Source organism: Cavia porcellus, unplaced genomic scaffold (assembly GCF_034190915.1).
Source record: "Cavia porcellus strain 051 isolate PalLab524CR breed Dunkin Hartley unplaced genomic scaffold, mCavPor4.1 scaffold_7, whole genome shotgun sequence".
NCBI classification, from domain to species: Eukaryota; Metazoa; Chordata; class Mammalia; order Rodentia; family Caviidae; genus Cavia; species Cavia porcellus.
In genome coordinates this window covers 63,121,796-63,149,591 of record NW_026947490.1, presented here as the reverse complement: position 1 = coordinate 63,149,591, position 27,796 = coordinate 63,121,796, and the positions used below count along the sequence as shown (strand labels likewise).

The following is a 27,796-nucleotide window of genomic DNA, read 5'->3' as shown; positions in this document are numbered from 1 at the left end:
TTGAAGATCACCCTCTAAGCACCATGAAAAAGAGGCCCGATTTCTGCTTCTCGGTTCATTTTGACACAGCCACGGGGAGCAGGGGTTTTAAACTACTTGTTTGAACATCAATGATAGAGCGTGGCAGTGTACCCCACATGCAGGCTGCAAGGGGTGGGGGTGGCTCATGGTTAGAGTGGCTCCGTTCCCTCTCCCTCTTGCATTGGGACATTTCTGTTTTGCCCATATTGCTTTATTTTTTTATAGCCCATATTAATTTTATAAAATGTTGTTTTTAAATGTGGTCATTTCATTCATACATGTAACATTTTAATCATATCCACTCCCTGATGGTCCTTCTCATGATGCCCATCCCCTTCCCCTTACCTAACAATAATCTCTCTTCTACTTTCATGCCATCTCTCTCTTTCTTTCTTTCTTTCTAGATCCTGCATATCCTTTCTATTTCATGGGGTTTTCTTTTGTCTTTCTTTCTTGTCCTTCCTTTTTTTAAGATTGCACATATCCCTTCTGCTTTCATTCTTTCTCTTTCTTTCTTTCTTTCTTTCTTTCTTTTTTCTTTCTTTCTTTCTTTCTTTCTTTTATTCTTTCTTTCTTTCTTCTTTCTTTCCTTCTCTCTCTCTCTCTTTCTAGATCCCACATATTAGGAGAAACATGCAGCACTTATGGCCTGAACATCATTTTCAGGGTCTTTCTGAGTCGGGCTTACTTTGCTTAGCATGATGATCTCCAGTTCCAACCACTGTCTTAAAAATGACATAATTTCATCTTCCTTTATGGATACATACACACACATACATCACAATGTCTTTGTCTATTCATATGATTTCTTTTTTACTGATTTAATTCTATTGAGCAAAACTTACTGACTTCACACGTTTCAGAAAAACGAATGGGATCATTAAGAGAACTGATTGCCCCTCCCCCACAAAAAGCCAAAAGAAACACTAAGTCCCACAATGATAGATGAGCAGGACAGTGCAATTAACCTGAAGCGGGTATTCTTCTTTTTGAAAGAAACCCCAAATTCTCTTCTCCCTTCTGTAAGGTTTCACTTTCTTCAGGGACTCACTGCATCTTTTTCTTTCTTTGTGGTAACGGGGGTTGGACCCAGGGCTTTCCCACTGAGCTACATCCCCATTTTGAATTTTGAGACTGAGTTCTCCCAAGTGCTAAGTTGCTAAGTCCTCCTAAATTGCTAAATTGCTCATCTTGAACTTGCACTTGTGATCTCCCGCCTCACCCACCCAGGGTCTGGGATTACAGGTCTGTCCACCAGATGCTCAGACTTACACATTAATAAAAAGGATCTTTCTTTGGCTTTAGAAAAATTCTTTAGGAGCAAGAAGTTTAAAATTATTTAAACAAAGGTAGATAAAAGTGCAAAGCACTGAACAGAGAGAAGGCAGTGCACCTGCAGGGGAGGGACTGCACCCAGGTGTGATATCTGGCCTCACTTTGAGACATCCTCCTTGAAAAAGCTGTATTCCCCATATTTCAGGAGTGGTCTCCAAGAGCTGGTAATATCCTGACCTAAAAAGTAGAATCCTCTGCCACCTCTGTGTAGGTTTGTGATCTTCCTTCCAATTACCATTTTGTGGCCTGAATGTCATCGTCAAGGTTAGCTCAGGAATCATGACACCATCTCTTCAGTGAAGCTCCGCCTACCAACCAAGGGAAATGTAGTCTGACCTGCACAGATTCAACACTAAAACTGTATTGAAATTGGACACAAACTAGCTGGTCTTCTTGCTACAGGGCGCTCAAACATGGCAAAGGAGCTTTTCATAAAGAAGGTTCATGCCTGGGCTGTTGGTTTTGCTTTTTGTGTGTGTTTATTATTTTTAATACTGAAGCTCTGACTTGAACTTGGAGACAGATTATGTCCTAGGAAAATAAAGAGGTAAAGGAAAGAAAGAAAAAGGGAGAGAAGAAGAAGGCAAAGGTTTAAAGCAGAGTAAAAAATTAAAGCAAAGCTTTATAGGAGCTTGTTTAGGATATTTCTATGGACAGCAACGATAGAAAAGAAGGTGCAGTGTGATCCCAGATGCCTGACGTTGCTTCCCGTTCACTAACAGTGCTGCAAGCAGGAAACAGACAGCTCTGTTTGCGTTTAATATGATCAGGGGCCTTCCCTCTGGGATGAGATGCTAAATCCACTGGCTCCTTTCTGGAAGGCCTTAATGAGCCAGCTCAGAGTGAGGCTGTTTCTCCATTGGTTAAAAGCAAAAGTATGGAAAATTCCAGACAGTGGATAAACAAAACCTTTCCGTGCATTTGGCTTTGTAGCCATGATATATGATGGCCCGGGGTTCAGTAGCAGATTTCCTTCCTAATGATGTTTTCTTTCAGCTAACAAGGCGGAGCCTCACACCCCACCCCGACCTCCACCCCAGCACCAAATCACGGCTCCGCCCAACCCACAAGGCAGCACAGCCCTGCCGCAGTTTCTTGCCGATTTCACCTGCTCTTGTGAAAAGTTCCTCTGATGATTCTGCACAGATCAAAGCAGATACAGTACGTGCAATTACATCCTACCTCTGCAGTGTTCCAGCCCCGATGCTGGAACCTAAAATTATTTGCAGGTCTGGATAAAATAGCTTGAAATATATAAACATGTTACATCTCTACTGCTGGACATGGTCACAAATGCTGTTTTCTGAGACAATGGAAAAAGAACTTTAGGAGAACTGTCCTCCGTTCTAAAAGGGAGTTACCAGGCTAGAGTCTCTGCTGAGTTACTGAAAAGCAATTCCCTGAAAATCAATTTGCCTAATGTCCAATTTCCTGGGTTAATTCCTCCAGAGTTTCCACCTCTGTCTTGCTGCTGCCATTCAGCACAAAAAGGAATGACCTCAAAGCACACACATGGTGCTCCCCACCTTTTCTACTCAGGTCTCTGCTGTTTGTGTTTCCAGCAGTGCTTGCCACTGGCTGTGTAGTGTTTTAGGAAAAGGAGTGCCTTCCTTTAAATACCTCTCAGAAGTCTTCATTTCTGTGATTTGTGTCCTGCAGTGGTTCCTGGCCGGCCCAGCCCTTGTCTCATTCTTACACCTGTCACCACCTCATATGGATCAACTGCAGCCACCCCTTCCTCCTGCTTTGAAGGACTTAGGGCTGGGCCAGAGGTCAAAGGGCTCGCGAGGCCAAATGGTGACCTAGTTAGTGACTTGGTGATGTGCTTCCATTAATTTGGCCTTCTTCCTTTGCAGGCGGGGGGCACATGTTCTTCGGGTAAACTGCCCGCTCCAGCAGGAGATTCTCTCAGGAGGGACCGCACAAGGCAGGCAGTTTGGTCTTTGCCAACAGTCTGGTGAGGCATGTCCTAATAGGTGTTGGCTGGAGTTGTCCCATCCACCTCTGTCACTTGGCCTCAAAAATGAGGCTAGTGAGGACTGGAGATGTAGCTCAGCCGCAAAAGTGACTGCCTGGCAAGCACAAAGTCCTGAGTTTGAGTCTTGGTCAAAAAAAAAATTGAGGGGCTGGGGATTTAGCTCAGCGGCATAAGCGTCTGCCTTGCAAGCAGGCAGTCGTGAGTTCGATCCCGGGTATCGATAAAAAGGAAACAGACAAAAAAAAATTGAGGCAGGTGGGAGCTCTGAGGACAGTAGAGGTTGAGCAGGAGAAACTTGGGGTCCAACTACTCAGAAGACGGGAGAGGGAGAAGGGAACAGAGCAAGTACAGAAGGTGAAGAAGACAACGCAAGGGGAGAACACTCTACTGCGGGAGGGTGGAAGAGCTCTGCATTCGGGAGAGGAGAGAGGCTGTGGCAGAGGCCGACAGATGCACATTTCCCCCAGTATCCTCGGGAGGTGATATGGAGACAGAAAAAGGCCTCAGGTGCCTTTTACAAATAGTATCTTTGGAAATCAGTGTGCAGATTCCTCAAAAAAGTAGGATTGGAAGTCCCATTCAACCCAGCCATTCCCCTTCTGGGTATCTTTCCAATAGAATTAAAAACACAACACAGGGATATATGTGCACCCATGTTTATAGCATCTCAGTTTATAATAGCCAGATCTTGGAAACTACCTAAGTGCCCATTAACTGAGGAATGAATAAAAAAGATGTGGCATTTGTATACGATGGAGCACTACTCAGCTATAAAGAAGGATAAACTAGACACTTTTGTAGGTCAATGGATACAACTCCTCAGTGAAATAAATGAGACACACACATGCAAACATTGTATTGTTTCATTAGTGTGAGAATCTGAAAGAAACAACATATGCATATGCATGTGTATGTAATGTTTATAAAAATAAGATAGTTATAGTACTGATTTCTCTGAGTTCATCTAAAAGAAAGATTTTGTGCTGGTAGTGGTCAGACAACTGAATGCAGATGTCTTGGGCTCCGTGTGAATGATTTAGAGATGACAGTGTGCAGTGTATGTAACATTGTTGCCACTGATTGACATGTTTTGAAATTTTGTACTTTTTTCCCTTCTTTTTTTTCTTTCTTTCTATCACTGAATAAAATGGATTTGAAAAAAATAAAAAACTATTTTGAGTATGTAATTCAGTGACAGTCACAGTGGTGTGCAACCACTGCCACTATCCAGGCCCCAAACTTTCATTATCTCCAAAGGAAACTCAGGAACCATTAAGAAATAGTTCCCTGTCCCCTTTCCCCAAACCCTCTTGACAACTAATCCACTTTTGGTCTCTGTGAATCCACCTATTCTGGATACTTCATCAAAGTGGAATCATAAATATTTGTCATTTTTCATTTATGCACTTGAATAATACTCATTATCCCATTTTTAACCACTGGATCTCTCCAACTTTGCACACCTTTACAGAACCCAGCGTACTTGATGTAGCCATGACTGTAACTGCCTTTGTCTTAAGAAAAGCCCCTGAGAATGGTAGAGACACAAATTTCTCAACAGCTCAGGTTGGGGCAGCAGAGTTGCTGCCTTGAAGGATTCAATTTTTCCTCCCAAGAAGGACTCCACCCCTGAGAACTGACCTCAAGTGACCCCTTGAACTTGGGCAGACTCAGGAGAATCACCCAGCAGAGTTAACCACATGGAGAAAGATAGCACAATGTCTATTTTAATAATTGCCTGTACCTTAAAGGAAAAGAAATTATCCTAATTTGTGGTTATTTACAGCACTGTAAATCAAGCAAACACCATGAAGTGCCAGTAAAAATTTTTAAAAATCAGCCTTAAATAGCTAAACTCTCAACAGCAGCTCATAAAGTGAGCCTTGGCAGTTGTTAGGTAGTTATGGTTAAATTGACAGTCCTTTGGGGAGTTAAGATATCCAAAAAGCAGAGGTAGTTACAGCTATAGTGATAAATGGCTGGGCTTGTTGGTTGAAGAGATTTTATAGTATACATTTAAGCTTAACCGCCTGTGAGAAAGTGAACAGGAAATAGAGGTTATCACTTCCTTATGGCTACTGCATTCATTACTGACCACAGGAGGTCTCCTGACAGCTAGCCATGACTAAAGCTATTTGAAGGAGAAAATCACTTCTAAGGAAGATGATGTTGTCAGGATAAATAAATATGGTGCCAGAGATTTGTACAAATCTCACAGGGATACAAAAACAAAAGTAAAAATTTTTTTTTAAACTAACAGGTATCAGAACATAAATTTTAAGACCCCAATACAGAAAGATAATAAGAATGTAATTTCCCCTGAGACTTCTGGTGGAAGATACTAATACAAAGTTATACTTAGCTCTGCTCACTTTGTCAGAGCTTCCCACACAACCAAGAAGAAGAAAAATGGCAAAGTTTTATCTGCAATGAACTTGGTTTGGATTCAACCACAGAAGATAAAGGGTATTTGCCCTATGCAGTAAAATTTTAACCAACTTAGGGACAATTGTAAGAGTTCATGCATATCCTTCTCCATCTCCAGAGGGTATAGATTGCTTGAAAAGTTAGGTAAAACAAAATCCTGAAATATCCAACTAACAATCCCTTACTTAAAAAGAGAAGGACCTGGGTCAGGAGCAGACCACAGGAAAAGGAATAAATCCCAATGAGCACTTGGTTCCAAAACATGAAACTAAAAAGGAAACAGGGCTGAAAGACTTATTTTCTGCTAGAAAAATGTACTAGAAGTGAGATAGGGACAAAAAAAAAATGAGAAAAAACTGTAATCTAGTTTATTACTGCTGACCTGATCAATTGAACAAAGGAATAATCTGTGAAAGTCACCATATTTCATATTTCACAGTCACTTTGGTTCCTGCATGGGACCTCCTCCTGTCCTAGAGGAGCCCTGCCTTTGGGCACACGCAGACCAGACTTGGTAAGAAATGCAAGAATGAGCAGCCCTACCTGCACTGCAGCTGCCAGGGACACTGTATTCTCTCCATCCTGGCAAATACTCTTGAGCAAAAGGCAAAGTGGGAATAAAACATGGAAAGTGAAACATGAGCATCATTTTCAAGCAGAAGAAAATACAGCTAGTTGAAAGTAATGAAGAACATGCATGCAAAGAAATATTCCAAGACATAAGAGTTCCGACTTAATCTCAAAGAAATGAAGGAGAAAAAGGAATTAAGAAAACAGGTTTAATGAGGTAATAAATGATGAACTAGCACAGAGAGGAAAGTAACAAAACTGAGCCTCCCAACGAAGAAAAAAATAGAAGGCAACTTAAAAAACAAATTTAAGGGGCTGGAGGTTTAGCTCAGCGGCATAAGCGCCTGCCTTGCAAGCAGGCAGTCGTGAGTTCGATCCCCGGTACCGATAAAAAGGAAAAAGACAAAAAAAAAGAAAAAAAAAAAAAAAAACAAATTTAAACTTAAAGATGTGACTACGATACAAGAACACCAGGTACTACATACAGCAGGCAAGAGACGGATGCAAGGACTTCACTTGTATTCTGTGCTCTTTAATTCACATTACTGAATCCAAAAGCTAATGCAATGCCTAGCATTTATCAGTACACAGCAAATAACAGGTGAATAACTAAATAAGGGTAATGGGTAACTGTGAGGAAAAAAACAGAAAAAGGAAATTTAGAAAACAATTTGAGAAAAGATTTGTTTTTAATTGCAACTCATTTCAATATGTAGATTCAGAAGACACAGAATCATTTTTTTAAAAAAAGCAAAACAAAATTAAAAATAAAAAGAACAAAGAACCAAACAAAAAACCCAGACACAGCCTGTGTAAGTTACTAAACTTTTAGTATAAATAAAAAACTATACAAGGGATGATTAAAATATGCAGTGAATGTTAAATTTAAAAATTACAATAAAGCCAGGTTTAAAGAATACAGGGAATGGCTCCTGCTCAGTCCCACCCAATGAAAACCAGGTTCACAGAAACACGATAGTATGACTTCATCCACTTTACTCGCTGGGTCCAGCATCCCATGACTGCTGGCTCTTACCTAAGGTCACAAAACATAAACATTTTGAATAAATTCAGGACATCAAAGCAGCCACCACAGCATAACTGAAGACTGTCCTGAAGAAGGTTTTCCAGAATTGCTTCGGAGAGAAGCAAGAAGGATAGGACAAGTGTGTTCAAAGCAAGGGGCAGTGTTTGAGGGGATCGATGACAGTGTGTCACTTACTGTAATAATTTATAAAAACTGACATTCATTCTACTTAAGGTCATATCTCATATGTTCATAAGAAGAAAGGAAAACTCAGCAAATATTGCAGCAGATAGGACTGCAAGAGCTCCGAAGGCCAAAGAGCCAAGACCTGGGTTTCTCACTAACTTGTTAGCCCAGCCTAAAACCTGGACTGCTTAGTGGAGGTCCCAGGAAGAACACCTATCTCTCATGCTTAGAGAAAACCTGGCTTGTGAACACACATATCGCTGAAAAAGAGGCAGAACTAAGTGTTAATCCTATCTGGGCAACTGGCCACCTTTTTCCCACTTTTCTAGTTATGCAGCTTGGAAGGAAGAAGCCATAGCTCTTGGTGCCTTACCAAGGACTCACAGCTTCCTGGCTAGTTTGTTTTCTGATCACAAGTGCTGAAGTGTCTTGTCTACCACCACTCATGGGATTTCCACTGCTTACAATGAATCTGGGCTTCAAGAAATTGAAGGCAGTCTTGAGCGTGCAATGAAAAGTCATGATTCAGCAGCCAGAGAGGGGATTAAAAGCATAACCACTGCATTTTCAACTGAAACAGAACCATTGGAGAATTACTGTTATTTGGCAGTAAACAAACTAATGGATTAGTGCACTTAAGGAAATTCAATTGCAGCATTCTGGCAGATATTTTCTGTAAGAATTGAAACTCTAGATGAGTTCAGAGACAGACCATAGCTGGTGCTACCGTCAAACTGTACCTGGAGGTAGATAATACACACAGCAACTTGAGTTCTTTGTCATCTTGTGCTGCATTTAGGGCAAATGGTCACAAACACATATGCACACTCAAATGTACATGCACATGTACACATCGGACAAAGGCTTCATATCTGGAATATATTAAAGGATTTTAAGATCAACAAAAAAAACAAGATTCAGTTACAAAATGGGCAACAACTTGAACAGGTGCTGCCACTTTACCCCAATAATCAGTATATCTTAAAACCATGATTTGTGTACTAATTAGCTATTTGCAATAAGAAATGTCAATATGTTTGATAAAAATCATGTAGCTTTAATACTAAAAACAAAAATTCAAATTGCGCCATAACTGTGTAAAACTATTACAAAGCATAAACTATTAAAAACTGAAAATACCCAAACTGGTGAATCTGTAGAACCACTACATCTCTCATATTCTTCTTGTGGAAATGTAAATCGTTGCTACTACTGTGGAAAATTGCTTGACAATTTCCAGTAAAATAGAGCTTACTTCAAACTTCAGTTTGGAATTTTTTTTTTTTTTTGTCTTTTTCCTTTTTATTGGTACCGGGGATCAAACTCATGACTGCCTGCTTGCAAGGCAGGCGCTTATGCCGCTGAGCTAAATCCCCAGCCCCTACCACAAACTTCAATTTATGTATGCAAAAATGCATACATAAATTTACCAAAAAGATATACAAGAATGTTTAAAACTTACTTATCTTAGCCCCTCACACAGAAAATTGTCCAAATGTCCATCAGCCAAAGAACATGTAAATAATTTGCCATATATTCAGAAAATTGTGTAGCAATATTTAGGCATAAAAAGAATGAGTGGCTGCTACACATAAAATGAATAAATCTTATAAACACAATATTTAACAAAAGAAGATGGACATACGAATGCAGTGCCATGGTTATATTTTCTTAAATTTAAAAAATAGGCACAAGTCAGCAAAATGGTTCCTTTTCCAGGCTCTGGGGTACTTACAATGTTCTTGATCTGGGTGCTGGTTACACATTGTTCTCTTTTTAAAATTTTGTTGAATTGTATACTTAACAGGATGTGAACTTTTCTGGTAAAATGTTTAGAAAAAATCAGCTTTTACTTATAATAAGATCTTATAGTAAAACTGTAAAGAAAAATATTGTCTTAAAATTTAACAAAATAATTCTCAAACCAATAGTTATTATCACAAAAATGTTTAAATACTAAAAGAGATCTCATTAATGTAAGGAAATATGCAAGATGGTTCCCTGTCATCTCACAAGATAAAAGAAATAAAGAGTATAAATGTTAGAAAGAAAGCGGTAAATTTTTTTACTTGAAAATGATATAATTGTATACCTTGAAGCCCAAGGGAAACATCTGGAAAATTAATTATAAAAATAAAACCTGTCTTAGAGCTCTCTAGAGGAATAAAATCAATATAAAATATGTTTGTAAGTATACAAGAGATTTATTAGGTAGGCTTACAGGCTCAGAATCAGAAGAATCCCAGTGGCCATCTGCAGAACAGAGATGGAAGAATTCAACATGATGGCCTGTATGCTGCAGAACTAGAGGATTCAGCAGTGATTGAAGGCTGAAGACATGGAGGCTCATTACAGAGTCACCAGCACAAGTCTGCACTGGAGGGCTGAAGAGCTTGTGCTAGACACCTGTAGAAACCAAAGGCCAAGATCCAAAGACAATGGCAGAGACCGAGCTCTAAGGAGAAGACTTCTGCTTTCCTGCCTTATGTCACCCAGGCTGCAAGCTTATTGGCTGTTGTTACCCACACCCAGGGTTGGTCTCTCCCATGTATTTTGGGGCCTACAGGTCAATTATGCACAAATCCATCCAGGGGCTTGCTAATCTGGTAGTTCCTACTTAAATCAAGTTGACACATCACAATTCCCAAAATCTCAGTTAAGTGGCTAACAAGTAAAATTAAGAAATTATTGGTTTGTTTATAAACAAAAAAGGTTTAGTGGATTATCTACTAAATAGTTTAAAGACAACTAATTAGGATTTATTTTTTTGAAGGTGTGTCAAGTGGGAGTATTTGAGGGGATACCAGATACCTAGCTTAATTTTCACGCAAAATAAATTGACAACGTATATGAGACTTAAATAGACAAAAGTAAACCAGAACTGGTAGAAAACATGAATGAATCCTTTCACTACTACTACTTAGCACTAACTACATATCAGGTACTACTGTAAGTGATTTAAAGAAAATAACCAACTCCTCACAATAATAGAATTACTATGGTCTGTATTTGAGGCAAAAATGGGTTAGGTGTTCTGTTCCAGGTTGTAAATCCAATAAGGGGAGAGAAATGATCCGGCCCTCCATGGTGTGTGCTCTGAACTTTGCTTCTATGATGACTGCATATATGTTCTATCCTTCTACCACCATGTGTGCAGATGATGTTTAAGCTCCTACTTTTAAAAACATTATAAATAAAGTAAAATAATTAAATTGGGAATAAAATAGTCACAACATATATTACAGGCATAGTACTGATTTTTTTAAATAAACCACATTTAATTACTTAAAACTGAACAATTAGAAGTAAAAGAAGAAGACAGAGCAACCAGACATCTGGAAAAAAATACCAAGAAGTTTATGCAGTATCACTCATCTTTAAAATGCAAGCAAGAAAAATAATTTTTACCGGTCACATTGCCAAATCTTGAAAAATTTAATAGTACTTAATATTTGACCACACTGAGAAAAAGACATATAGTTAGAAGCATCAACTGGCAGTTTTTCAATGGTAATTTGTCAGTAACCATCAAAATTTTCAATGTATCATTTGATACATTAATGCCAGTTCTGAGTGTATATTTTATAGATGCTTTCATAAGCACATGAATAGTTACAGAACCAGTGCTTATAACAGTGCTTCTCAGTGTAAACCAAATATATCTTTAAGGCATCATGGGTTCATAACTAAAAATTGGAACTACATTAAAATTCCATTAATGAGTATTTGCTAAATAAATAGATCCAAAAATAAATTCATATGCATTCATTTAAAATAACAAAAGCTACAAATACTGATAAAAACACATCCATGATAGAATGGAAAATTGTTGCAGAGAAGTTTCAAATATAGAAATAAGATAAACAGTACAAGTTTGTATACATGTTGAATTTTGTATACAAAAGACAGTGTTGACTGTAGCCATCTTTTAGATGTTAGATTGTGATCATGGACATATGGGCCTTGATACTATTTAAATTTTTTGCAACACAACCTGCAGTTAAAATTTTGTAAAATACTAAAGTTTAAATTTTTGTTTACAAGTCAAGAATAGCAGTCACCCTCTCTCTCATTATATTAAAAAAATCAACACAAAAATGGATAAAAGGCTTGAAATGTAAGACCTAGAACTATGAAATCCTAAAAAAAAAGGGGAAACATTTCATAAGTTCTGGGGAAGGCTTTTTTGCAATAGTACTTTAAAAAAAAATAGGCACTAATAGCCAAAATACACAAACTGAATAGTTCCAAAGTTTTAAAAACTTTCTCTGCAATCAGCAGAGTGAAGAGATGATGCATAGACTGGGAGAAAATATTTGCAAACTATGTCTGATACCTAGAATATATAAAGAACTCAACTCCATGAGGGTACAAAAAAGAACAAAAGTGGAGGGAGACCTGAAGAGATGTTTCTCAAAAGAAGACAGATGAATTAGTCAGCAGACATGAAAGAATGCTTAACATCAGTAATCTTTAGAGGAACACCTCAGTGGCATATGGGCTCACTCAGTGAAACAAAAGAGAGCCAGTGTGGAGGAAAGGGAGCCTGTCTGCACTGGGCAGGAATGCAGATTAGCACAGCCATTGTGGAAAACAGAATAACTGTTCCTCAAAAAATGGAAAACAGAATTACCGCATCACTCAGCAATCCCGCTACTGGATGTGCAGACCTGCGGCAGACGAAATCGGTATGCTGAAAAGACCTCTGAACTCACACGTTTATTGCCGCTTATCATACTCAGAAGAGCCAAGAGGTGGAAACAACTGAAATGTCCATCATCACATTAACAGATAAAGAAAGCACAGCATGTATCCACAAGGGAGCCTTGAAAAAGAAGGAAATTCTGTCATTCGTGATGATATGGATGAAGCTAGAGAACATTGTGTTAAGGGACATAAGCCAGGCACAAAAGACCAAAGCACACATTTCTTCTTGCATGTGGAATGTGAAACAGAGACGCATAGAAGAGAGGAGAATGGTAGGAAGAGGGAGACGATGGCGTGAAGATAAAACTCAATCAAAGGAATGGGTTCCAGAAACCTCCTGTAACTGCAGCAAAGAATGCGGTACCATATGCTCCCAAATAGCTAAAAGCCAGGGTTTTTAATGTTTTTACACAAAGAAATGATGTTAGCGGCAATAGATATGCTAGTCACCCAGATCTGATCCTTCTGTAATTTTCCACAATATGTAAATACACAGAAACATCACACTGGACCTCATAAATTTTGTATAATTATAATAAAGCATCAAAAATAAAAATAAAAGCATAGAAAATGAATGCCGATCAGATCCAACTCGTTGTTGGACAAATTTCCAAAATCTGACCTTGGGCTTAATTTGTTTTTCAAATATACAAACATACTGTTCACCTGGGATGGAGTCATTTGTATAAACATGTAAGAATATACTAATTGGTTTTTCCAAATTCAGAAATCTTTGTATTTCACCTTAAAAAATAAAAAGCTTACTGTAGTCAATGCAAACAGCCTCCTAACTAAAATTAATTCCAGATGGGTCTCCTTTTAGGAAGGGGAACACTGGGATTGTGTCCCTGCAGTTTGACAGTCTATCATCTAATTGTGATCATAACTGTTGCAAAGAAGTCTTGGACCAAGAAACTCTGAATGTTCAAAAGGATCCAGCGATTTTGTAGACGGTTGCATGGATAGGAGAAAGAGAAGGGCTCCTAAATGCTTCACAGAAAACACAGTTTAAACTCCCCCAAAGTACATACATTGTGTCTTGGAGGGTGACGTGGAACACACTCACTATTGTAATCATCTGACAATTGCATGCAGTTTGCAAAGCATTTTTCCTTCTGTCCTCACAGGAATCTTCACATCAGATGTTTGGAGTAGGCAATTTCCATAGATCTCATTTTATCAATAACAACACTGGGCACGGAAGGCTTAACGCTCATTCCCAAGTCACTAAGGAGTGAAGCAATCAAGTGAGCCCAAGACCTGACCAACGCTCACGGCACTGCTGACCTGTGTTACTCCTGACGGGGGAATCGCACTCTTTCCTTCTATTTGCATGATGTTATACCATTGAGCTCGGTGGATTTCAAAGCAGACCATGCTTTGGAACTGTTTGTTAAACACGGCTACTTGGAGCAGAGAGAAAATACAGTCAGCAGCCCGAGCTCTTCTTAGACATCTTGATCAGATTTAAGCAGGACAAACAGAAGAAAGCAATTCTCGCTTATCTGAATGAAAGAAGCTGCTGTACAGCCTGTGTTTTCTACTAGCATGTAGACTCTCCCATATATTTGCTGTGCTTTATGCTTTCTTTCCCAGGATTTCCAGTGGTGAAAAGAATTTCACTTTCCTTGGAGATCTTTCTCACACATACACCAACTTTCATCACTTGTCTGCAGTTTTATGTTAGACATCTTTCTAGCCCTAACATTCTCTGCCAAGCTACTACTATCTCATATTCCATTTATATTTCTGTGCATGAACCCCATACAAAGGAATTATAATTATGTGATAGCATCTTCCATTTGTCGAGTAGCTGTTGTCTGCCAAGCATTGTGGTAGCGTTCAATCACATATATCAATTGTCAAGAAAGCTCCACAGGTGCAGCCCTTGCAGATAAAGAAACTGAAGAGAAGCGTGAGTCTAAACCTTACAGAATTGAGTGTCAGAGGTGGGACTGAAATGTAGACTTGTCTGGCTTGCAAGCCTAGAATTTCTCTCCAGTAAAGATCACATCAGTAAGTATGCTTATTGTGTTACACACTGAAAGAAGGAACCTAGTGAAAATGTTCATTTTTGGGTATGCATTGTAATAGTCAGATCACTATTTTACATGCATTTTAAAAGACACCTTGGTGGTCTAGGATGATGGAATGCATCTCTAACACAAATGTAGTGCTCGTACATCATATTCTTACTAACCAAGGAAGGATTGCCGTGCACACACCCACCCTATTTTTCCACCACTTTCTCCACCAGTTGACTCTCCAAGGAAAGAAAAAGCCATATAATCATTGAGGTCTAGAAATTAACTTTTATTTTAAATCTGTCAAGAAATTCTGGCAGTTATTCATTTTAAAATGATTACAATACAGCAAAATAAAGAAGAGGTAATTCTATTTTTCTACAATATAAATTATGAGATAGATTCTCAGCTGCTGGCTCAGCATTGTTCAAGATTCTTTTAAAGGACTGGGGAGACTTTAATTTCCAGAAATGTTAAAGCAGCAAAAGAAAAAAAAATAAATTAAAAGTAATTGCAATTGGAGCTATTGCCAAGGATGTACTAATTATAAAATCTTCTCAATGTGTTTACAGAACAGACTCCAAGTTTTGGTGCTTTAAAGAAATCATCTGATAGCGGTCCTGTAATGGCTTGTCAGCTAAGATTTATACAAAGAATAAGTTTGCTGGTTTTTACAAAAAGATGACAAAAATCAATCATGACTAATTCAGATTAAATACAACCAGTATTCATTCATCTACATGAAATATGTTAAAACAAAAACACTTTTATTAAAATATTTAATACCATAATAACTTATAATAGTATGAAAAAAGAGTGAAGTACTTGTCCCTAGTTTTCATTGGCATGCTCACAGTTTGGCAAAAAACTGTTTTCTAACAATTCCAAAGTTTTCCCCCTGGATCTCTAACTACTTAAAGTTGTAAACCAAAAAGAACTCATACTTCCTCTGATCATACAGTCATAACTTACATATCTTGCTTTGCATTTACTGTTACTGTAAAACGCAAATTAGAAAACAAAGTAAAAATATGCACAAAATATTTTCATATCAAATTATCTTCATTACACGAAATAAACCCAATCCCCAAATGCTATGTTACATAAAAAAACTGTCCTACAATTTATATCGAGATTGATACAGTCCATATTTCAACCAGAGCAGCCTTTGGTTTTAAAAGGATTTTGAGAAATAAAGAAAAATGTCACCATATGGCTGTACTATTGGCTCTTACTTACAAAAAAAATGTTTTCCAGTTTTAAAAAATTACAAAAATTATATACCTAGGAAAAAAGTCCCACCATAGAAGAATGCAGTCTTTCTTTCCTTTTCTGAAGCACACATACTCTGTTGTATTTGGCATTGCCACTGTTTAAAGTTTCAAGTTTTCCCAAGATGATTAGAAATTACTGTTTGATTGAAAAAGATACTGTTCGCTGTTGATATTGATTGTTCTCACTCAATGATCATCTAATTTAGAAATGAAATGTTCTTTCTCTTAATGCATGATTTCATTTAATTTTTACTTAAATCTCTTACTTGGCCAAATCCAGAGACTGCTCAATGTTTTGTTTCCCATATGTTTTAAATTTAAAAGTCAATTTTATGTGTATATAAGTATATTCACAGAGATACATTTCCTTCATTGTCTTATTCTTATTGAAATACAAATTGTCCATCAGCAATTGTAATTTTGAAATGAACCAAATAAAAGGCTTTTTAGTCATTCCACGTGAAAGTTTCCATAACAAAAAAAAAATACTGAACTCTAATACAAACAGGATTATGTTTAAAAACTAAACTATAGGTTTGGTTTTCTACAGAAAAAGTTCAGTTATTTATATAATAAAGTATTTTTAAAACATCAGCAGAACTTCAGGGAAAGAAAATTCAAATGAATTCTAAAAGGCATTGTGGTGTTCCAGCAGTGCTTGAAAATTTTTTTTTCTGATCATCGTGTATTCTTTGCAATTTCCAATCAGCTTGTAGTAATCACTTCTTAAATGATTCATTTTGTGGATCACTGCACCTTTCATTTTGGAAGATGGTAACATATCAGACAAGCAAGCAAAATATGTGCATAAAATTTTCTCAGTCACTGTGAAAAGTACACTGAACAATTTTCAATCAGGTAGTTTTTTTTTTTTTTTTTTTTTTTTTTTAAAGGAACATTTCATCTGGACTGAGCAGATACCTAAGTTTTAACATGTGAATTACTGAGTCTGTTTCAAGGGCTTTCAAGAACTCTGATTTCATCCTGAAATGGTTAGGTTCGTCCGAGTGATGTACACAGACTAATACGCATAGGACACTGGCATTTTGAGGCATAGCTGTCCCACTATGCCCACGTTGCAGCTGGTTTTTGGAAAGCAAGGCACTTACTATAATGGGAATGCAGACGTCTTATGCATAGTTTGAATAACATAAAATAAGTTAATATTTTTGACTAAAATGAGTTTTTTATAATTTATATGTCTTTCATAGAAGCGGCTAACTGTTATATCTAGGACAATTAAAATAAGAGGAGGCTTGAGCAGGAGTCACCTGCACCCCAAGGAGTGCTGGGGAAGCGCGGACGTCACAAGCACCCTTCAGATGCACTCTCAAAACGGCCGTGCCAGTGGCACTTTGACGGTCTTTACTTCCGCTATGTGGGACGACTTCTGGATGATGCAGCTGGTGGTTCCCTGCAGCTTGTCCTTCCCCTGTGCGAGGTTTGTCAAGGCCATGGCCGCATTAATCTCCTTCCAGTACGTGTCATCCTTGCTCGGTCCCTTTCTGTGAGCTGCACTGGATTGAAGCAAAGCAGAAAGAAAACGATCAAACTCCCTGCAGGCTGCACTGGAAAGGGCCTCACTGCACAGCGCCCGGGGCAAAGGAAAATGTGGCTCACCTGTCGCCCTTACTGGATCCGTTTTCCAGAGCATCTGTAAAGAGAAGCAAAATTCAATTAGTCCCCTCCTTTTCTTTCTTAATCTCAGGAGTTTCATCATTTATTCACAGGAATGAAAGAGAACGTGGTTGAAAGTTAATTACATTCTAAGATAAAGTTGTTTTTATATTAAGATGCAAAAAAAGGAAAACCTTGATTTTGCTGTAGGTGCCACATAGGCAAGAAGTCATGTTTGACTTTCTGAATCTGTATTGTTTGGTTTAACACACCCATTCCACCCATTTCCCTGCAAATGACACGATTTCCTTCTTGTTAATGGCTGAATAATATTTCTCTCTTTTCCCTTCTCTCTCTCTCTCTCTCTCTCTCTCTGTATGTGTGTGCTTTTGGGTATTGAATCCAGGGCCTTTGTGCTGACTACATCTCAAGCCTCTTTTTTATTTTTAATTTTGACACAGGTCTCACTAAGTCAGGCTGGGCTTGAACTTGAGGTCCTCTAGCCCCAGCTTCTCAGAGTGGTGGGGTTACAGGAGTGTGTCTCCATATCGGGCTTATGCCATATTTTCTCTGTGATCAAACTATGTTATATGCATGCATAAATATGCCAAAATAAAACCCCCTGTTCTATATAACTAATATGCATTAAAATAAATAAATAAAAAGACTAAGATCAGGTAATTAAGATACATAAAAATCTGAGGTTTAGTATGAGAAAAAAAGTGGGGGGGGGGCTTTTCACTGAGAAGCCATCAGTGTGAGGAAAAGCTAGGGCTCACATGAGGCCAGGTGTTTGTCCCGCCTGCGCCCCTCCCAGACGTCAGGCTCCAGGAGCTGGCACCCCTCTGGGGAGTGCTCACACAGGGACAGACGTGCGCATCCTCACCTCTGCTCCTGTCTGTCCCTCGGGACACTGATGTCACTCAGCACCACACGAACGGGAAGAAAGACGAAAATGGGTTCTGCGTCTTAATCAGTTTCTCTGAGAAGCTCTTTGGTTAAGGGTGATTCCTTTAACCAAGGACAAAGTAGGGAACAAAGTATTGATATCCCAGAGAGAAGAATGTGAGGGGCTGCCTACATGGCCAGAGAAAGCGGGTGACCTGAGACAGACATACACACTGTCCAGCAAACCCTGAGCCCAGTGGTGCTCAAGCCAGTATTACCATCGTCACCTGTGGCACCAGTGAGCACTGCCAAGCAGCGGCAGCTGGGGCCCTGTGGTGCACGAAAGAAGCAAGGACAGTGCAGTTTTTGCTCAAGGCCTCTTCTCTTTCTGTGCCCTCTACCCTCCCCTTTTTCTTTTCCTCCTCCTCCTCAATATTTCCAAGGCTTTTTTGTTTTTCTCTCTGATGCCCAAGGCTCATTAGGCATCATTTCCGATTCTGAACTGTAAGAGGATCAAAGACTGCAAAGCCAGTTGGGGTCCTGCCAAGCCATGGACCCCAAACACGACCACAACACATCCAACCAGGGCAGTAATTAATTCCCAGCAGGGAGATGGCCACGAGAATCACACAGGCAGGTAGACCAGTGCTAAGCTTCAGTGCCCTCTGTGTGGAAAAGAGTAGGGAAAGCCCATTAAAAGACCCTGAGACAGAAACGGGCCACTGTGAGCTCTTCTCACCAACTGTCCCTGGGAGCCAACGGAACTAGAAAACAAAACAAACAAACAGAAAACCAGGCAAACAAGCAAACAAAGCTCCAAGGCTTTTATAAAGAACAAATGAGATCACATGTGTCTTCCCTAGAAAAGGAACTGCACAAGTCCCTCCAGTCTCCTTTCATGGAATACTCAGGCAGCGTTTATAAGGCTTTAGGAATCCTTTAGCTGGATCTCTGAGCAGTTGGATGGTCGCCTTCGGTAGCCCAGTCAGCTTCTGCATCATCTGGCCTTGCTTTGGCTGCTTTGGGGATTATAAAATTACTCATGTAAGTGGAGGAAGGCACCCCTCTGATTTTCCTGATTTATGGATCACTTACTCTGTGCGAGGCACCATTCTCAGAGTTTCGCATTTAACTTTATTTGGTGTCAGTGACTTGGTACTCAGATAGCATATTTCTTCAGTGACGGTGAAGAAGGCATTCTTTATTCATTCCCATTATCCATAAATCTTTGCTCGGTAATGACAGGGACAAGGCGCTACTAGGACAGAGAACAAGTCATGGCCTCTGTTTGGGAGAAAGCCAGTAACATTGGACATTTTACAACGAAAAAATGAGTTTAGAGCTTTGCTCAATTTTGCCCACAAGTTACAGCAATTTTATTGCCAAAGTGAAGCAACAGATTACGGGGATATTTATTCAGTGAAGAGATCTGGCTAAAGAAGCAGAAGGTTCACAAAAGCTTAAATATTATGAAGGAAGCCACCAAACCTAATTTAGACGTAACTAATTGCCTGGATTCACAAAAGAAGGCTTCCACAACGACTCCCCTGATGAGCCACCAACCAGAGAGGACAGTTACTGTGCAGACCAGAAGGAAGCCAGTGCCCGTCAAATCCACGGCGGAACTCAAAACACAGTGATGACATCAGTGCATGGGTCCTGCATGCGGAATTCCCTCTCTGGCTAATTCCAACACACTCACGAGGAATCCACACGAGTGTTCTGTAGTCCCAGCAACGCCCAGCATGGCCGACCCTCCCTGTGCTTGACACCTTGAACTCGTGCCACTGGGGAACAAGTTTATGGGGCCGACTGTAAAATTATAAAATCTTGCTTACTCTCAGAATGCATGTGTTTTACACTTTGCCTATGAAAATACTTTTGAAGTATAACAATCCTTGACTCCAATTCCTACTTGAGTATTTTAATTAGTTTCACAAATCTTAACCTGTATTTGAAAGACTGGATTCTGTATCTTATTTTAAGGCAGGTGGGCATATCCAGGGTCATCAGGTATGTGGATTGGTTTCATTTCCAGAACAGAATAAAAATCTTTATAAAATGTAGCGAAGAGAAGAAATATCTTGTGTTACTATCAGCAGTGCTAAAATTGTGTGTCAGAATGCTCAGTCTCAAGTAGTTCAAACCAACAAGAAAAAGCTGGCTATTATTACCTTTGTGGGCTTCTGTGTCTGGGCTCAAAAAATAAGTTGTTGCTATCACTGGTCAGTGTCTCTAGGATATTCTGTCATGAATCCTAAGGGGCCACAGACCAAAAGCAAAGCAGAGACAGCAGACACCCTTTCACTCAGAAAAGTTGGTATTACAATAAGAAAGCGAGAACTCTGAAGATCTGATGATTGGGAGACATTTTTATTTTTTCTATTCTTAATGTCAAGAGGAAATCTGGAGAGGTGTCCGGCTATTTTAAAGGACTGATATCATCTCAGGGGAACTCAGAACACTCACAATTCAATCATTATGTGAAGTGGTGGTATTAAGTGTTGTAATGCTTTTTTCTTATGTTCCCTTCCTTTGAAGTAAGAACTCACTGGCTTTTTTTGCAGTTCAGCTATTTGGTGTCTTTTCGGCCCAAAGCCAGTGTTTAAGGAGCAGTGGGTCTGTTGTCCCCATCACTACGAGTCACAGGGCTCAGGCCACTTCTTTCTGCTCATGCCAGGTGGTCTCACTGGCTCCCGCCCCCCAGAAGTTGCACCCAGTAACTTCAGAGACCCTTGCAGGGTAAAGAAGGGTGCAAATGCTGCTAAAATTCGGGGGGCACTTGCAGGTCTGAGCTTGCTCCCGGCCTGTAGGCTGCTCCGTAGACTTCGTTGGATGACACAGACTCGGGGTCGAGCCCCTCACATCTAGCTCAGCTGTATCTCTTACTCTGTAAGTAGTTTGGCTTGGCCTCCCAAAAGTCTGAGCTCAAATGCCTTTTTAGAGTCTAAGGTTCCAAAAAATCAGCTATGCTGTCAATTACCATAAAAGCAACTGGTTGGCAGGAACAACTTATTGAACCAGCCAAAAGAGCGTGTTTTAAGACCAAAGGAAAGAAAAAAAAGAGGTGCACAGTTAGGAAAATATTGGATGCTGTAAAACCCAGACCATGTTGAAACTTAAAGTGGGGCTCTCCTCAGTTTGGACATGTGTTTCCTCATAAATTTAAGTAGAGAAACAATTATACAAAATAAAATAAAATAAAATTCCAGCTTTACAGCAACTCAAGATAGAAGCACAGAGCTCTGTGGGCCGATGGTCTTTTCAACTTTGTTAGAGACCATGCAGAAGTGTATTAAGTCTAATATATATTCCTGAAGTAACATTTGTAGCCATGAAAAGAAAAATACAGCCAAATCTTCTTTCTCTGAGACTTTTTTTTTCAGATTTAACAAATAAGTCTTAAAGTTAGGAATGTTTTCACAAAATACTATACACATCACTGAAATGTAAATAAAATTAAGTAAGAGAAAGCATATGAGCATTTTAAAATCATATAATGTATATGTTTCTCTATGTTAAAGTGGAAAATGTAGAAAAGAGACTTTTGGGATCAGGAAAAGGGAGGCAAAGAAGTAAGAATTATCCCCAAAGTAGCTGTGTGGCCTTGGGGTGGGGTGACCATTTGGGTTGGGTGTGAAAAAAAGCTGCATTCTAAGACAATTGAAGAAAATATTCACCTCATCTATCAAACTTGGCCTCAAGAAATGAAGAATCTGGGGATTTTTTTTTTTGTCAGTGATCTCAAACAAACTGAGACATTCAGCTTCCTGAGTACTGTTCCTCCATACACTGGTTCACTGGGGGACCCTTACTGGTATCAGCAGGGGCGGACAATCCCCACAGGCACAGAAAGCCCAGAGACGCCAGCTTCTGGAGTTATCCATATACTTGGAACAACTGAGGAAAAACACAGGAGGACTGTAAAAATCCACGTGGGAGATTCTGGAATATCAACTGTTGCAAATTTGCAGGATCTTAATAAAAACACCAAGGGATTCCTGGGCATCCTGGTCCCACTAACTAAGGTCTGTATCTCTTCCTCCCCCACCAGAAGTCCTGGCCAGATTTAGCTATAGCCCCATAGGTAAGTTCCACTGGTGCTTGTGCACTTCTTTGCTTTTTAAAAATAGCATTTTTTGTTTTTATCTAATGAGAAAGTAACACAGGTTCACTGAGAAAGAGTGTGCAATGGAAAACACAGGATAGGTAGCATTAACATTTGGATCTATGGCATTCTAAGCAAGTATCACACACAAGCTTTAAAGCTGAGGTCATTCTGTACATATCTTACACCTTGCGGATTGGCTTGCTTGTCTCTGTAATCCTGGGTATTAAATCTAGGTCCTTCACCCTGAGATGCATCACCAGTTCTGTCTTGCCTTGCCTTTCTTTCCTTCTCTTCCCTTCCCTTCATTTCCCCACTATGCGCGCGCTTTCTCTCTCTCCTCTTTTTTCATTTGAGACATGATCTCACTAAGTTGGCCAGGCTAGACTCCTACGTGTGTTCCTCCTGCCTCAGTCTCCCAGAGTCCTGGGATTACAGGAATGCATCACTATGACCAGATCATCTTTTGAAACAATACTTCCACTTCTGAATTACCCTTTCTTTGTTAATCAATAAGATGGTATTCTGCCAGTTGACTTTCCCCTGATGTGGCAGTGGACTTGGGCTGTGAATAGAAGCAGCTTGAAAGAATTCGAAATCTATATCCATCAATTTAAATGTGACTATGGAGAAACACAATGTTAGAGAAGGAGTCTTCCATAAAATAACAATTACTATCATTTACTGAATGCTTATTCTCATGCCAAACACTGTGCCAGGAACTCTACAAATGCTCTCTGGTTAAATGCTCACAAACTTATGAGGTAGCACTGTCACTTTCACTGACAAATGACACTTTAACCTGTGTATCTGAGAATCTCACGGGACTCGGAGGAGACAGCTCCAGGTCTATGGCCAGCATTGAAGACCATGTCTGTGACCACACATTCCTCTGATGATGAAGCTACTTACAAAGGTCACAGTGACTACAGCATCACATACATAAAAAGACTACAGAATGAGGGTCTACTAAAAACCTAGCCAACTCTTTTTCTTACTTCCTGCTAGAATTTTAGACCAGAGAGATTTTAAAAGACGTATTCTTCATATGATTTAATGAGTAATATCAAGGAATCTGTCCATAGTGCAGGGTTAGGAATCACAATGAGCTCTCCTGAGTACGCCCTCACATTTTAAGAAGGATGTTTCCAGAGAACTGATATAATTCTGATTACTCTCCTCTAGCCAGGGATAAATTACTGCTAACTAACTCCTAGAGAGTCGTTGTTTCATCATTTTAGAGGAATTTTTTTGGCTCCCCTCTCTTTTTTTAAATGTTAAGTTTATTTTAAAGAGAATAAGACCAAGCAAAATAAAACAGAATAAAGCCAATCAAAACAAAATAGTGTGTACAGGATTTCAAAACAAGATAATAGGAAATCAACAATGGTTACCATAACACCTTGTTGTCTTCAACATAGCTACCCATATCTCCAGACAGTAAAATCCAACAAAGCAAATAGAATAGAACCAATAAAAGCAAAATAATGAATGCAATATGGACTTCAAAACAAGATAATAGCAAATCCAAAACGGCTGCCATAATATATCTTTTTATCTTTGAAATAGCTCCTCTCTCTTTTGGATAGAGCTTTTGAATGAGTAAAGATACATCATTCTAAATGATCTGTCATGAAAAGGAAAGGAAAAAAAAAGCAAAAACCAATATACCCAAGAAACTGTAACACAGATCTGCTGATGAGTAAACTGTGCCTAGCAGTTTCACTGATTGAAAAATCCTTCCACTTTAAAACTTCCATATGCCAAGAAGAAACCGCAACAAAAGTCTGGGCCTACCAAGACTACTGCTTACAAAGTGATTAGCAGGAGCCTGGGTTTTGTGAGTCTAGCAATGGGAGGACTTTGGGAGCTTTCTAAATAGTGAGAATTATAAAATGAAACCCACCACATCTTTATGGATGGAGCTATTTGTTCCCATTTGCAATGTACCAGCTAAATTATTCATTCTGGGGAAGAAAAGTCTTTTCCAAAAATTAAGCCAGTGTTTCCTCCAGCCATGACTTCCACCATCTGGCTAGAGATTCTTTTCCTTCCTGCTGCCTCTCATGTGGGCTGGCCCCCAGTGTGGCTAATGATGCCCAGATGTCTGCACCACGGGGTCCTCGCCTTCAGCTGCCTTTCTGTCAATACATTGTCCCTCTACCTCACGCCAGAAATTAAAAGTGAGTGGCCACACCCCTCTACTTTGGACCAATGGCGAAGAGCTTCCTGGTTGGATTGGTGGATGTTCCTGCATTGAAGCCTGAGGTAGGCTGCACTGCGGCTGACAACAGCTACAATGCAGCATCTGTCTTATTCCAGGAGAACCAAAGCCCTGTAAAGCGCTGCTTAAGTCCCTATCCATTGGGGAGCTGTAGCCTTGATGGCCTTCCCTTACTACGTAGAGTACATGGGCTCTGTGCTGATGCCACCATATTAATTCCCTGTTGCCTTTGTTCTGGTAAAATGCACAGCTATTCTGGCTGGTGGACTAAAAGTGCAGGAAGTGGGATTTGGGACTTAAAAGTAACTTCTTAGAATAAACAGAATACCACCCAATGATAATGTTTCAGCTCACTTACAGTCTTTCCCACTAAACATATTAAATGTTCTTGATGCTAAATTATTCTACATAGTCCTTTCTTCCAAGATTGCTCCTCTGTGAGCTCAAACAACCCCCCTCTTTCCCAAGTCTAAAGCTTTCAGTCTGAGACTTCACTTTGAAGATGAGAACACAGTCTATGGGGAAAGGGGTTGGTAGGTGACCAGACAGAGGGTCTGGACATGTTAAATATTCTCATTTCTATTCTTGGCTGCTCGCAGTAACTACATGGGTGGCCTAGACCGAGTCACAGGGGCAGCACCACGCAGCAGCAGAGCCCAGATGCTGAGCACAATGGCATGAGCTGGATTCCTGCTCTCCACGGATGCTGTGTGAGCACCGGTCAGCTGCTTGGCTTCTCTGTGCTTCTACTTTCTCACTTGCAAAGCAAGGACAACAGTCCCAGACTCAGGGTGTTGGTAATGAGGACCACATAACTAATTCAATATTTAATGTTAGAAAGGAATGGCAGCATGCACAATCAAGTATTAATATGAGTCACTGTAAAGAAAAATTAACCTTTCTTGTTTTACTTTTCTTGAATCTAGAAAACAGGGTTGAAGTCACCAGGAAAGTCAACACTGTTTAATATGAAAAGCATTATGGAAGGACATCATAGCATAACTCTGGCAAAGCCCATCAGCTCAGATTAATGGAGTAAATGTGTGGGCTTCTGTCATCTTCAAAGACAAGGTAGCTTTTTTATGTTCTCTATGCCAATTACACCCCATACCCAAAGAGCACTGACCTACATTAAAGACTAACCCTCTGTGTCTCATGGATTTCCTTACTGCATTTTTCCCAAGGTGAACATTGGAAATGTTACCCAAATGCTTCATCTGTGAAAGCCGGAGTCCAGCCACAGTCTCAGAAGACTTCCGATTGTGCCTGTGCGTTAAGAGGAGTTTTAAGCATTGTAAATCACTCTGCTTACATGCGGGTTGGGCAGCTATTTCCAAAACCTGGACACACCTCCTCTGATCTTAGCTGCAGCTTCCTTTTGTCTGCGCCTGAATCCTGACGTTGAATTCTCTGTGGTCCTTAGCAGCCCCCAGGCTGTTACTCCCAAGATAAATCTTACGGCTCACACACAGACACAGACACACATGCACACACACGCCCCAACACTCAGCAACAAGGGTTGAACTGTTTAATACACATACTGGTGACTTGTTAGCTTGCACAGTACTATAGCACTTTCTACAGCAAAGAAGGTTTTCAGATGGAAAGAAGAGCATCTCTCCTGATGCACGTTATTAGAGATGGAAAGTCTGACCGGAAAGTCTGGCTGTATTCATGCACTTGGTCCAAAGTCCTCAGTATCGCTGAAAAATCATCAAACAGCGCTTTCCCTCTGATATACGAACTGCAATATCTCTTTGGACCTGCTCACATGATTGCCGTGCTTCTCAAATTCCTCAAATTGCCATCTCCAGAAATGATGCTGCGGACTGGGAGATCCTGATGTTGAACCTGTCTGACTGCATTAACACCACAAATGACACACAAAAAGCAACGACTTTCACGAGCTTCTTGTCTCTTTCAGAAGAATAGCAAGTGACAGCTGCTCTGCTCCCAGTTCAACTGCTGTGGCTATTACAAGAGAAAAACTGTTTTAGCCGCAAGAAGAACACTCTCACTGGTCTTTTCACATTTCAAATCCACTTCAGTGTTCTTAATACATTTGAACCTAAAACTGCGCGTGGCGTGTCAGCGTCCTCTAAGACTTTTTCTGCCTTCTGGTCCTGCAGTTTTCTGCTTTCAATTCAGAAATGCAGGGCTGAAGGTCTATTTTAAAATGGAAATTAGAAAGATGTTTGCTAATGGTACTGAAGGACCAGAGAAGTTATAAAAGAACTATGCACGAAGGAGAAGTTAAGTGCCCTTTCTGTGGGAAGGCGACAGGGGCTACAGAACTGAGATGGCCTCCAGTCTAGTGGACTTTCAGGGCCCCTGACCAAGACAACACCATAGAACTGCTCTCTCTCTTTAAGCCCAGCCAGACTTAAAGGGTCCACTCAACATTTTCCCAGGGTTGCACACCAACACCAAGCAGACAATGACTCTCTGGGGTAGAAAGAGGAAACCTTCACTGACGTTATAACAATGCCTGAGCTTCCAGTGCTGCAGGACAGGTTCTGGTGAAGGAAGCCACGTGTCGGGGGCTGGGGTGCCCCTGCTGTGCAGTATTGATTATGTTCCTTCCTGTTCTTTTTTATTGTATCCAGTTAGTACTGGGGGTTGAACACAGAGTCTCTCACAGTTAGCTATGTTCCCCAGCTCTTTTTCATTTCATGTTTACTTTGAGAAAGGATCTTTTAAAGTTGCTAAATTGTCCAGATTGGGTTTGAATTTGTGATCCTCCTACCTTAGCTTCCCAGAGTTCTGGGATAACAGGCATGTACCACCACACCCAAATCCTGTTTGTCTATTAAATTTACAATTATCACATGATATCTCTTAAATATGTGCAATTTTATGTAACAGTTAAAAGTAATCAAATTGTTATGCATTTATTAAATTCTTAATAATGGTTATCATTGTATATATAAGATGGTATCTTATATATATATTTAGAATTTTACAGAGGGATAGAGATCCTGTTTCACCACTATCATTTTAATTTAGAATACAGGAGATTTTTAGACAAGAAAGTAGCAAATAAGTTGCTTAAACCTTTGAAGTTGATCTTTTTTTTAAGGGAAGGGACCAAAACATTTTCTAGAACACAAAAACCTGCTTGAACAATTAATTTTTCTACAGCACAAGACTGAACTACACCCATAGGAAAATACTGAGCAGTTCACAAATTATATAACCAAGGGTAAGTTAGTTATGTACACGACATCCCCATTTATAAAATGGGTATAGCAGAAGCTCCTGGCACACAGCATGGCCTTAGACTCCTGAAGGAGAGAAGCCACATTGCAAAACCTCCCTGCTAGTCATAATATGATTCCAAGTTCCACAGTACAAGGTACTAACCCCACTGAGTTCACTTTCTTGGGATGCTGTAGAGAAAAGAATAAAAT

General features: G+C 39.7%; 1 protein-coding gene across 4 annotated transcripts in view; it reads right to left on the bottom strand.

Annotated features, from left to right (window-relative positions):
- Window positions 1–14,543: 14,543 nt before the first annotated feature.
- Mkx (mohawk homeobox) overlaps window positions 14,544–27,796 on the bottom strand; it is a 65,717-nt gene continuing 52,464 nt past the window's right edge. For 3 of the 4 annotated variants that reach the window (XM_063253715.1, XM_003468628.5, XM_063253717.1), the window contains exons 6-7: window positions 17,170–17,203; window positions 14,544–17,066 (exon numbers count right to left, since the gene is read on the bottom strand). In XM_063253715.1, the coding sequence (XP_063109785.1) occupies window positions 16,880–17,066; window positions 17,170–17,203 (221 nt within the window). In that variant the 3' untranslated portion in view covers window positions 14,544–16,879. The remainder of the gene's footprint in view (window positions 17,067–17,169; window positions 17,204–27,796) is intronic. The other variant, XM_063253716.1, reaches the window with a different exon arrangement.